The following is a 13,942-nucleotide window of genomic DNA, read 5'->3' on the forward strand; positions in this document are numbered from 1 at the left end:
ATGTTTGGTGTGTTTCACATTCTCTCATCAGGTTCTTTTTATTTCCTATTGCTGGAAAACTTTTGACCCTTGATAAAAAGTATAAGCACTGAACAGTTTTTGAGCACCATTTTTACTTTTAAAATTTTTGACTAGGTAAGTGATAAGGTACTGATAAGGTCACTGTAGATTAGCTGACTGTCAAAATTTATCCAAAGGACTCCTGAACGTGAACACACTAGTGAACCCTTCTTCATTATCATTAGGATTATTACCAGTGTTTTCAGTGGGAAATATACTGTATTTCCCACACTTGTATAATTGTACCTACTTTCTCTTGCAAGAGGCTGAAGGATTCTTTTATGGTGTTGCACACATACTTTTAAAATCAAGTGAGCTGATACATTTGAAATAGTTTAGGAGTTCTCTCATATCTAGACTACAGTTACCAGGAGAGCATTGTTTTATATAGCTTAGTAATACTAAGAATTAACTTCATGTGGTTGGGAGAGAGAGAAATATTTGATATACAAAACATTTATATTTCTCCTTTGCTTGTTGCTTTGCCTCTCTGGAAATGCTCTTGCCAAATAACAGGATGAGTTTCTTTCTGAGTCTCTGTAAAGTTTTGCTAGAAGAGATAAACTTCCTGCTAGTCTTCTGTCATGAGTACACATATACTTGGCACGCTTGGAAGACTGTCATCACAGTAAATAGAGACTTGGGAAGAAGTGTGTGGGGTGCTGGGGAAATGATGAGCTGGTATAAGAAGGAAAATAATGTAGATAACTTATATATAAAATAAAAAATGAATTCTGTGAGTCTTATTATCTTTTAAAGACAGTACTGTGTATTCCAAAGGCAATAATAGAATCTAGATAGAAAGAAAAAAAATTGAGATCATTGCTGTATGCATTACATTTTGTGAATATCTTTGTAATAGAAAGACGAGAATGATCAAAACGTTATTGTGTTAGAATAATAGATTTCTGACTCATGCACAAGACATTTTTTGTCTGTGGCCATGTTACATATGTGAGGATAGAGCTGAACTGAGAATTTAATTTATCACTATTTGTAAGACTTTAAAATGATGAATGTCAGATTTCAAGACATCTATGGGGAAACTGTTATTTAAAGGCAATATTTCACAATCAGAAAGCAAAGATTGGGTATTATTAGTGTTGTTATTTCAGAGAAATAGTTTTGTAAGATGATATGAAATGACCTGTAGAGTTTTTGCTGTTGCAGCTTTTTTTGTACCTACCCAATGAATAATGGCAATGTGACCAAAGAACAGCTGATATAAAAGACATGTCAATGAGTCTCAGATACTGCTAATTCCCTAGGGAAATGCATGTGTTTATAATTCCAGATAGTTTTGTGTCAGTCAAACTGGATATCAGAAATCTAATTATGAAAACCAGAAAATCTCAATAACTGTGCATAGACCAGGGTATTTTAAGCAATGAAAATGAAGTAAGTATCAGAAAACTATGAAATATCTGATCTTGAAGACCATGATGAAAGACAGTGCAAAATATTTTCAAAATCTAAAATGAAAAAAAAAATTTTTCAAAAAAATAAAGTTTTAAAACTCTGCCACCTACACAGAAATTTAAAACCCGATGTGAACATCAGTTTAGAGTAAAAATCTGTGTAGTGAAGAGGTGGTTATGATAGATTCTTGCCTCTTTATTCCAGACTTCCAGATGAGAACTATTGTATACAGAGAAAATTAATGCAGCCTAGCATATCTCTTTTTATTCCTTATAGCATAGCCCCTGTCCTATTAAGTGCCCATATATTTTCCATTAGGAACTGCAGGTTAGCAGAACAATTTTTTTTTTTTGCCATTGTCCAATAACTTTGCTTAACATATGACACAGTTATTCCTGTTTTCTTTTCTAGACAATTTTGAATTTAAAAACTTTTTTTTTGCTATCTTTAAGTATTGTGCCAAACAGTTACACTAAGACACATTTTAATCATTACCTTTAAAGTGTTTAGCCATTATTTTTTTTTTGATTTTCTGTAACCCATCTGTACTAAGTCCTGTGGATTTTATTACCCTTTTCCACCTTAAAGAGCAACAATATGCTTAGTCGGTATTTTCTCTATTGTCCAGTATATAGTTGCCATTATATGTATACATTTAGAAAACACATGGCACATCAATTACAGTGTTTTCCAATACAGATTGAAATTCCATCAACTGTGGCCAATAATAATATTGCACTGGCTCAGATCCAAAGAATTCCATGTTTTGACTTGTGTATCTCAGTGCTAGTTTAGCATCATATATCCCAAAGGAATTTCTGTCTTCTCATTTCCCCTCCCTTCCTTTCCTTCTCATCCCCTCTTCTCCTTCACTGAAGATGCAGGATATAAAATCCTAGTAATATTGTGTAGAATCCACTGAAATACAATTGTGATACTGGTCATTTTCTTCAGAGGAGTTTTATTAATCAGGAAAATTAATGTTTCATGAGACATTGGTATTTGTATTTTTTTTTATTTCCAAAACTTCCAATGTTGTTGTTTATTTTTCTTATTTGCTTGAGTTTTACCAGAACTTTTAAGATGTAGTAAAATATAAAAGCACAAGTAAAGGTCTGGGAAGTTTCTTAAGCCAAGTTCCTGTGTTCCAGTCTGAGCAGGAGAGTCTTAGCAGGGAAATTAATCTCCTGCAAGACAGTGTTGACGTAAGTCTCCGCTCAGTTTGTGTGTGCATGTAAACAGGGAAAGTAAGAGAGAATAAAATAATTTTATAAATATTCTTACTTAGGAGAGGTAAACCGGAAAGCCAGGACTTGAAGGCCTGCACAACTGTTTTCACAGAGCTTTACCACATGTGCTACAATAATCTAGTGACATTTGCCAGCTTTTCTCTCTGCATTCTTAATGAGTCACAATTCTCTTCAGTATTGTCTAGTTTTTCAAGCTTGGAGAAGTCAGTAGGTTAAGTTTTAGAGTGGGTTTTGCTGACGTCAACACGAAGAACCAAATTAAGACTGTCCTACACTGCTCAGAGTGCAGTAAGCTTAATGCAAACCTGGTGTGGCAGCTGGGTAAAAAAACATTCAGCCTGATCCTTGACAGTATCTATATGAAGAATGTGGGCAACTATAATTTAGCTCTTAAACCATTACACAAACGCTGGTCTAACAGGTAGTATTATATATTAAGCATGACATGCTTGTGATAAAGACTACCTTTTGTATAGCAGGCAATCACAGCATCTCCTCTAGCATTTAACCTGTTTCCGGGAACATCAGACATCCGGACAATTTTATTAACTTGATATAGACAGTTAGATTTGGAGACCCTGCATGGAGATTAGAAACTGGTAAAAGGCATGCTGAGAGACTTATCTCTCTCATTATAATGAAAAGGCTATGGAAGCTATTCTGTCTTGCATAGAGCCTTGGAGGACACTATTGCTGAAGTGATAGTGATAGTGATAGTGTAGATAGATTTCACATAATTCCCTCCAGTTTCTTATGCATCAAGTTTGAATCCTTGCACTGTATACAGCCTTTATGGATTAAATTTAATCCAGCATCCAGCAATCTTCAATATTTCAATAAAAATCTTGTGAGGAGTTGGACAACATACATTGACTTCCTACTGTAAAAGGTTTCTTCTTCATGCTTTAGTTAATGATTTAATTACTTTACAAATTTCCAAAACAGTGAGCTGGTACAAGATATTGTACTGAAAAGTAAAATAACCTTCCTGTCATAAATCCTGCCTTAGATTTTTATATTTCAGACCTCTAAGAAGAGGAGAATGTAGAAGTATGAAGTCTTTTTTTTTTAATCTACTTAATTAGTGCAGAAAATAAATGGATGCATGAAACTTAGCTCTCCACTTGTTCTCTTATTGCTCATGGACAATAGGGGAAAGCCTCTGACCCCTTGCTTTACTATGGAAGCAAGACAGAAATTATGGCATTTAATGGATGAAAGCTTTAAGTGTCACACTTTGTTGCCAGAATTAAGGACCAAAGTTCAAAGTTTGGATGAATGGCAAATAAGTGAAAAATTGAAAAGCCTAAATGGTACAGTTGATTGGTAAATGGTTTCATGCACACAAATATCTCAAAGTAAATGGCAGGTTCAGTTAGAAGCTGATAGTAGCAGTTGGCTACCAAAGGATTTTAGAACGATGAGGTTGGATGCTGTATTTAGGGACTATTTACTCTATTTTCTCCTCCAAGACAAGGCTAATAATTTCTAAAGTGTGTTTATATAGTCTTTTAAAAAATCTACCCTTAGAAACCTACTCCTTGTGATTCCAAGAACAGATTCCCTCAGCAATTAATGTGTTTATTACTTTCCATTGATAAGTATTCTTTTCACTGTTCAATCTTTATTACCACAACTTGCAGCCCTATAAGCTATTTTGCAGTTTATTATTTCTTGCCTACAGGAGTAAGTAAAATAATCTGTTTCCATAAATTACACAGCTATATTTATAATCTGTAATATTTTTAATTAGGTTTCCTTTTCTTTAGGCTGGATTAAGTGTGACTTTCTGCCTTTACTCATATGAGATATTTTCTAGATTTCTGTTTCATCAAGGTTTAGTCCTATATGTGTCAGCTGAATTGTGTTGCCTCAAAACAAGAAGCAGTGCCTCAGGTGAGCCCTAGGAATACAGAGAATGAGAGGTTGCTCTTCTGGACAATACTTCTTTTTGAAATGCTACCTACCCAATGGGCCAGCAATTATTCCCATTCGTGTGTAGAAGTTGGTATTTTTTACATACTTTTTTTTCCCTGAACATTTGTCAAAGGTAGTTTGTCAAAGGCATTCAGAAAAGCTTACTGGCTTAATATTTTCCTGGAATAAGAATATCACCTATCTCCATCCAAGCCATTGAAGAAAACATCGAATAGTGCTGGCCTTCAGACAGCAAGATGCTTAGATAAATTATCTGTACACTTTGACAGAACTACTACTCTTACAGTATGGTTTACCTGTTATTTGTCTCACCAATATTTCAGCATTTTCATAAAGGTAATTTCTTTTTCCCATATGTGGTTGATCATGCATTTGTAATTTCTTTATCTTCCCTTTCTTTTGGTCCTCCCACCTATCTATCTTTCTACAGAGGTAGAAGAGCTCTTAACCCCAACCAGCAACACCTACACATATCTTCGTAGCCAGTAGATATTTTAGCTAGAAAGTAGAAAATATCAACTGTCTGACACATACAGATTACTGGTTCTTAAATTTACCTTTAAATTGCCCACAGCTTTGAAATTAAACTAGGAAAAATAATTACATTTCTAGACTTCTGGCAAAGAGCTACAGATCACTAAGAAATATGTGGCATTAAAACAAGCAGAATAAAATGGTTTTAGTTCTACCTCATATGTAGTCTTTTGTCTTGAGACATAGTATTAAATATCAAATTACTTAACTATCTTACTTAACTATTAGCTATAAACCTTGAAGTCTGGGAAACTCGGGTTCTGAGAGTGTTAAATCACTACAGGCTTTTGGTTCAAAAAGTCTTCGTTCACACTAACATATGCATGGGAGATGAAATAAAATAGGTTGCATTACATAGAATGACCAGTGGTCATTGGCTGCAATGGGCAAACAATAACAACAAGAATTGGAAAATAAATTGAGAAAAACAAATTCAGGTGTTTTCTGCTTGAGTTTCATCCAATGTTGGCAAATTAAATAAGATATCTCTAGGGCATCACTTAAATAGGCTTTTACCATTCTAATTATTTCTAAAAGGATTAGTCTGAAGTAAGAAATATGATGAAGCTTACCTATAGAGGACTTTTAAAAATTACTATAATGCTATCAAGCAAAAGACTTCCTCATTATAATTCAAATGCACCTCTTCAGTGCATTCTGTGTATAAGGTACAGGTATAGCCTACAATTGACTAATGGACTCTAATACTGCAATCTGCAAAAAGTTACATGCTGGTGAATTTTATTCATGTGATTTTTCCACTGAACTCAGGCTTCAGGCCTGAGTTGAGTTGATCTATCATATCTTTCTATAATGCCCTCTGTTGAAGAGTTTGTGTGAATACTTATTTAATATGTAGACTTGATTTCTGAATATTATAAAGAAGAAGTCAGTGGGTAGTTGTTGTGTCGAATAGAACAGATGGTCAAAAATGGCTCTTTGGAAGATGAAAACTAATGCAATTTCAAGTAAAGTTCTGAAGTTCTGTTACTATTTCCTATTGACTTTTTCGTTCCTTGTCCTTATTTTTTTTTTTGACAGCTCAAAAATTCATTGTAGTCAAAGTAATTGCACTGCAGGAATTTCAGCTCTCCCAAATGATACTTTTTACAGTGCCATACTTGAATGGAAGTCTCATGAACAATAATGTGCATTGGACTACGCCCAGAAAAATATACTTTTAAGATGTGTTCTAGTTTCAAGACCAATAAAACTGCTAGATAAAAGGTTGGGGAGTTCAGTGGAAACACATATTTGGTATAGCTTTCGCTGAGAATTTGGAGATTTTTTTTTTCTTTCTTGTAACTTTCAGAATTTTACCCTGAGCTACAGATAATTCCTCTAAATAACAGCACTATAACAATATATGCCTGTAATGTGAAACAGAAAGGAAAAGGGAAGTATCTTTGTGATTTTCAGCTTTCTGTATTATGAGTGAGTGAGCACACTTCAAAAAGCAGCAAATTATTTTGAAATGCTGAAAACCCAGAGCAAGAAAACTCCATGAAGGAAATTGTAAACTGTGGCAGGCAAGAACAAGTAAGATCATGACTACAGAAGATCTTTAAAAATATGACAACACTTTGCATACTGTTGAAGAAAGATCTTCAGATCCTTCAAGATCTTGGATAAAACTAGTTGTAATCTGATAAAGATAATTGTTTTCCTGATGCAGATGTATTTCTCTCTACTTCTCAAAGAAATAGAAATGAATACTGGGGGAATATGAAACTGAACTGACACCAAATAACTGGTGATGACAGTCTGATAATCTTCCCTTTAGATAGTTACTCCACTGTCGTGTCAAGGAAATAGTTTTATAAAGTATGGGGATCACTTGCAGGATTCTTTTAGGCTAACCAAACTTGACACCATCACTTTGTTGTATAAGCAGTATATATTAGCTCTAGGAAGAGATTTTGCTTGTTCCAATAGAAAACACTAAACTGCTAGGTTTTCCTTTGTGAAAATACATATTAATGCAATATTTAGCATCTCTCTGTTTGTTATATAGCATTATTTTGTGAAAATATAATTAATCTAATAATAATTTGTGCATAATATAATGGAAACTTTCATGGTCATGTACAGCCTGACACATCCCAATGTTCCTTATCTGGCCTTTTCTGTACTCTTACACTGTCCCTCAAACTTAATTTGATGATGCCAGTGTTATTCACTTAACTGTGTAAAGCTACTCCTCCTCTCCCTCCAACCACTAATGCAATTGGAGAAGAATCCCAACCATCCTGATCCTACTTGTCCAAAATCAGGAACTCCACACACACAGTGCTTTGCAAGAAGCTGTAAAGGAGCTCCAGTGCTGGGACATAGGGAAGAAACTCGGCAGGACCTTTCCACCCTCAGCAGGAAGGGGGCACACGGTTCCAGAGTGTGCAGCTGCACACAGTGATGGCTTGCTGCTGGTTTGCTGCTGCTCTGGCTGAGTTCCATGTTTCCCGTCAAGACCTGTGCCAGCACAGCTTTGTAATGGGCCCTTTGACGTGCCCGGGAAACTGTGTCTCACCTGAACCCCTCATGACTCCTAGTTCACTGAGAGCCATGGTCAGCCGCTTCTGCTTTATTGCTTTGTTTACAGCCTGTGTTCGCTGCGGCTGAATTCTTCCTGATTTATGTCAGCGTGATGTCAGAGCAAGCTTTTCAGTTTGGATCTCTCTTGAAATCTTATCTTGCAAACAGTAACTGTTTGCTACTGTCACTATCTGAACTTGGTCATTTTTGTTTTCCTCACTGATGTAGCATTGGTTTGTTTCATGTAGTTGTGGTCCTACCAGCTGCAAACACCATATTCTGCTCCAGCCAATTCTAGGTTATTAGGTTATGTATGCTAAAAATTATGAGCAGTGCTTTAATTTGCGTAGTTATATCCACACATCATCCTTAGTGAATAAAAGCCAGATTGTAAAATAATTACAATCTCTTGAAGTAGAGCCAGCCTCACAGACCAGATCCATCCGTCTTCATTAATTTGTACACAGTTTTTTTACCAGAACAAATTTTCTGAAGGTACTCGCATGGGAATGCTGAAACAGCTGCACAACTTTTATTTTGAAGAAAAAAAGTTGAGCCTCGGAACAGTGTGTTTTAGAGAGAGAGAGAGAGAGAGAGAGAGAGTGACTCTGCATTTAGGACTTCGACCAGTATGTGTAAGAAGTACTATCATGGCTGGAATAATCTAACATATTTTTACCTGGGTAGCACTTGGCAAAGCTCCCCCTTTTTCTTGCACAGTTGAAAGGAATCCAGTACAATTCTGTGCTTCAATCAACTTAACTCCAGTTTTGCGCAGCCTGCTTGGTTTGGTAGTGCACGGCTGTGCCTTGCTTATGTGGCCTCTATGGCCCTTTTCTGCTCCACTGTCAGAAAGAGGGAGGGAGGCTTCCCCCAGGACCAAAATACCATTCTGTGTGCTCTCTGCAGCACAGTAGCTAAGAACAAGTTTCCTGATTACTCACTGGGTTTTTTTGGAGTTATTTGCTGGAAGAAGTCTTTTTCCCCACTTTAAATGGATGATTGTGTTACAATCAAGAAAAAGCATCTCCAAAGACCAATCTTTAGGTAAGTGATGCTATTATTACTTTGAACTGAAAATGTTATGAACTTTAGTCCCTACGTCCTATTTGTTAACTTTAAGTTCGTATGCAAATGCACAAAAAATTGTTGAAGATGAAGAGTTTAATATTGCATAGTCTAGTAACATATTAGGTGATTTTGATTCTCAGAATATATTTTTTTTCCACTTGTACTGAGACTTTGTAGAAGTTATTTTTCTTCTCCTCTCTGTCATCTGCATTCTCCAAAGTTTTGTGTGGGATTGTCTTTATTATGAAAGAGAAGCAGAGTAGCTTTTGAAAACTTTTTTGTGTGTGTTCTATTTTCCTACGGCTCTAAAGTATCACAGTGTATTCTGGAATTGTAAAACTTTAAAAGTGGAACATGGTTCTTGGTTGGTTTATGTCTGGATGGTAGAGTTTTAATACTTGAAACGCTACATCTTTCAGAATAAAGTAGCTTGCTTGCTGGGACGTGCAGAAAAGTGCTTAAAGTATAATTAATCTGTAAGTTACTTCTGATAGGAGGGTTCAAGTTTAAAGAGTAATAAGTTGGAATTTTAGTGAGATGGTTCTTCACAGCATCCTACGTGTATTAATTTGCTCTATGAAACATATTTCTGATTATTTTATATTTTGAAGTAAATTGTAAAATTCTTTTACAGATCAGGATTAGATCAAATTTACTCGTGCTTTCTACCTTGAAAGACCCCTTTCTTTCCTTTGTCAAGTCCTAGCTTCAGACCAAGCCACCTTGAGTGGGAAATAATGTTTCTCAAACTACTATGAATAAGGACACAGTGGCTGTAAGATTAAATAAACCCCCAATAGTTCACACTTCTGTTTATGGCTGGTGACATCTTTGACAAAACCCCAACTCTTACTGGGTGAGATTAGCAGGACATTGTAACACAGTGTTGATATACAAATAAATATAAGATTATAAATGGTCCCAGAGCAAATACAAGATTGTTATTTATTGGATCACCACTACCGATGTCATATATTATGGAAGTGCAGTAAGAGTTGGTATTGCAGCTCCAGAGTAAGTTCAGTCAGGTAGTTGTGCCAGGATTATGTCCTACTAATGTTACATGTGGAGAAATCTTTCAGTAGTGTTACAGTTACAGTGCAGAAAGAGAATCTGGACATTAGAAGGTTACTATGTAAGAGAAATGACTTAACTCTTAACCTTAAATTTGAATGTCCTGTGTGTATTTGCTATGCAATTTATATAGTAAATTAAATTAAACATTTTGTACTTTAATAAAGAGGAGCTAAAACTTTTTTCACAGAAAGCTTATAACTGGCAGTTAAGAGACATTGGATATTTTCCTCAAGGGATATCTTTTTTTTTTTTTTTTAAATTTAGTCGTTTAATTGAATATATTTCTTTTTAAACATCAATAACTATTTTCAGGGATCTGTGATAATTATCCCAAAAGCTATAATTAAAAAAAAAAAAAATCTTTGAAATGCACGTTCTTCACAGTCTTTTGGGGCTATTAAAATTGCAGGTGAATAAATGCATATTTCCTGATGTGTTTGGTAATCTGCTGTAGAAATCTGCTGTAGCTGTTGTAGTACTGGATAGTCTGCAAGAGCTTTCTTAACAGATGTTTTCCTAAATTGTCTTGTGGGAGTGAACTTAACTCAATGAAATACAAGAAGTTTCAACATTTCTTACCAAATCCATTCCTGCAAATCAGTTCTAAATACAGAACGGCAACTAAATACTGCTGGCATGCTTAATCCAGAGCAAGAAAACCCCTAATATGGAAAGCCCCCAAAGAGTCCATGGCTCTACAGTGACTCTTCTGGCAAAAGATCTCTGTAATACTACAGTAAATGCTTAAGAAACGTTTCCAAGGTCGCGACCAGCATAATATTTTAGGCAGCTCAAACAGAAAGACAATCTCTCTATGTCATAAAGATTGTATCGTACAGTAAATACAGATGCTATCCTACTGAATTAAAGAGCTCGGGTTTTTTAATGTGTGTTCATTTTCCTTATGACTTCTATTTCTCTGTTTCTAGAGGAATAAAAATATTTCTCTAGTGAAAAAGTGTTCTTATGCAAGAATTATGAAGACTTAGCCTCAGTCCTTTTAATCCTGTTATTTTCTGTCCATGTAGGTGAAATGGTTTTACTGGGCACAAATCTTATGTCGAGGTAACTGAGTCAGCAGTCTATCAAACATTTTTCTTGAAAAGAAAAAAGAAAATATAAAATTACCAAAGTTTTTTATATATTTATATTTACCCATGTTTTGACTATAGCCAACACTAATTATAGTTACTCTTAAAACCCCGGTCTTGGGAACTATGTTAGAACTTAGTAAGTACCTATGAGTATCTTTCTACTTAGCCAAGTTACATTTACAGTAGATCTGTACTTTTACTTGAGTTGCCCTACCAGTAATGTAAAAATTAGGTTAAATATCTATCCTAAATAATTCTTTCAATATTACTAATACTCTACAGAAGAGTAGGATAGGTATTATGTTTCAAGATGGAAAACTCAATAACAAGAAGATATTTCTGACTTATTTACATTTTTTTTTTTTAAACTCTGAATTCATGAAGAAATAAAAATTTAAAAAAAAAGGTGGGAACCAAGTGTAATTTTGGTACTTGCTACCCAGTAATGCTTGGAAATAACTAAAAAATTCATTCAGAAATATAACTGTGTAAAGAAAAAGCCGAGCTTACGAATCACATTTTACTGATTACTAAAGCACATCAATTTGGATAAAATTTTTTAATTGCATCAGAAATGACTGCCAAGTACTTAGAGATTCCTGCATTCATTAATATCAAAAGAAGAGTCTGCTATATGCAAAGATATATTTCAACAGAACTTGTAGCTTGGATATTCACCGGCTATTTTAAAGCTAACATAAATTGCTGAGGACATTCCAAATTTTTATTAAGAACAGCATCTTGAGCGTATTTGCTATGACTAGAGATGGTGAAATTAATTCAAACAATAAATAAATCAGCTTTATCAAAGAAAGCAGTGGGAGCTGCATAGCTCCTACATTTAAAATTGAACTGAATAAAACCATCCAAAATATGCTTTAAAGAACAAGTCCTTCTCTGCCAACTGCTTAGATTGGATGACATAATAGGTGTTTTAGTTTCAAATTTCTATGAATTCTGTTAACATAAGAATCTACACAGTGATTAATCAAAGGTTATACTGAAGCTAACATTTTTCTGCACTCTGCTTCAGTCTTTAGGGAATGGGTTGGGTTGTATGATTTTGGTCTTCCTGGTCTTGTCTGTGAATGGAAGCAAAAGGATCCAAGTGTCAGAAGACAAGTTGTTCTTTGAGTATCTCTGCCTTGGTAGGATCCAAGAAAGCCTGGAATTAGGTCAAGAAACCCGTGGGCTTTGAGATTTCCAGATCAATGACAGCTGGATAATAACAAAGAATTTGTCTTTGCTGTATGTCTTTGATTTAAGGCTCTTAGTGTGTTTAAAAAATATTAATGCATTACCTTCAAAATACCTCTCCTTTGTTCTGCCCATTTTCTGTGGTTTCATGCAATTTTGCATCAAGGGTTTTCCCTTAGAGCAGTAGGAACAGGAAAATAAGGGGTTATGGTGCTGAAATCTGGAGAAAGAATAAAGGTGAAAAGCATTAGTTTTCCTGCTCCTCCAGGAGCTCTGTTGTTATCTTCTCTATGGTGTCTGCATAAGAGAAGAGGTTATTGTATTGTTGCTGTTGTTCCAGTATCTTTGTTAAGAAATGTATCTTAATGAACATGTATCAATATTGTATTAACACAAGTAATTTGGCTGGATCTCTCTGTAACTTTGAGTTCTCCTTTACTAAGAAAATGATCCAGACCAGTCCTTTGGTCTCTTGCTTCTAGTCCTTTAAAATATATATAGCTGATTAATTATTTTATTTGATACTAAGATCAGGTCTAAAACCTAAATGCCATTGCTTACTGTAATCCACTGGCATGGCCCACTATTCCAGCATGATAATTTCACCACCATAGAGCTATTATATAGTGTACAGTATATTGTAAAAGTTTACAAAGACCTAATTTCCAGAAAATGTTTATACTACTGTAATTTGTGGTAAAGAATAATCCATATCAATAACTTTTGAGTTTTAATAATAAATAGAGTAAATAATAATAAAATATAGAAACAGCATATTCTGCGACTTCTAGATCTTATAAGTTTTTGGCAGAGACTCTTTTCCTCTTTAAAAAATATACTGATAAATATTTTCTAGCAAAAAATAACCATCAGTGTAATACCCTTACATAGCTTTTCCTTTCTTTTCTTACTTTTTTTTTCCTCTCCTGAATGCTCAATATATTCAGCAGTTTTAACAAGTACAAGAGATACATCCTTGTACTATGCCAATGCCTTATTTTTTTTTCCCTATTTGTGAGTTCTATCTTACCGTCTTTATCCTCTGGCTTCAATGTAACATATACTGAACAGGAATATTTGTTTTTTGCATAGGTATAGAATCTGTTGACACCTTTTCAATTTGTCTGTAGAAAAGGTACCAAATCATAATAACATATGAAGAGGAAGCAACTTACTCAGTAAACAAGAAAAAAATTATATGCCTGTGGGCAGCCTGGGAAGTAGCAGATTTTAGCTGCTTAGAAGTTTGGGTTTTTTTAAAAAAAGGATGTTTTCTCCCTTTATTTGTAGAGGCCTTCAAGTGTCTCCAAATTATTATCATCTTTATAAATTATGTAGGGAATAAGCAGATATGTAGGGAATTTTGAGGTGTTTATGTTGAATTGCACACTGCAATTACACTGCATATACATTATATTTAATTTTTGCTAGTGATAACTTAATTGTAAATTAATGTAGCATATTAATTTAATGAATGACAATTTATTCCTGTGGTGTAGGAGGAAGGTGGGCAAGGAAGAGACGATGCAGTTGTCCTTTGCTTCTTGCTCTAGGAAGAGGCTGGAATATAAAAACACAGTGTCACAAGAAGACCCTGAGATCAGTCTGTTTCTTGATTGCCCCTTGCCCTAATGGCAAAGTTTGCTGCAACTTCTGCAAAGCTACACATAGTTCATAGTCATGACCATCCTGTTAGTGAGGTTGCTAAAGGAATTTTCTGCCTATGTGCTTCCTTCTACTTCTTCCTCTGTGGTTTTAATGGCTTATACT

At 34.8% G+C, this 13,942-nt stretch overlaps 1 protein-coding gene across 9 annotated transcripts in view; it reads left to right on the forward strand.

Moving 5' to 3' along the window:
* Nucleotides 1-13,942, forward strand: part of PDE1A (phosphodiesterase 1A) — a 206,501-nt gene that overhangs the window by 82,667 nt on the left and 109,892 nt on the right. The window contains exon 1 of one of the 9 annotated variants that reach the window (XM_017835052.1): nucleotides 8,363-8,780. The exons of the other annotated variants lie outside the window; for them this stretch is intronic. Coding sequence (XP_017690541.1) covers nucleotides 8,728-8,780 — 53 coding nt within the window. The 5' untranslated portion in view covers nucleotides 8,363-8,727. Of the gene's footprint in view, nucleotides 1-8,362; nucleotides 8,781-13,942 lie in introns of those variants that run through there. 9 annotated transcript variants of the gene reach the window in all.

The sequence above is a fragment of the Lepidothrix coronata genome, unplaced genomic scaffold (genome assembly GCF_001604755.1).
Source record: "Lepidothrix coronata isolate B3197 unplaced genomic scaffold, Lepidothrix_coronata-1.0 Scaffold7, whole genome shotgun sequence".
Taxonomy (NCBI): domain Eukaryota; kingdom Metazoa; phylum Chordata; class Aves; order Passeriformes; family Pipridae; genus Lepidothrix; species Lepidothrix coronata.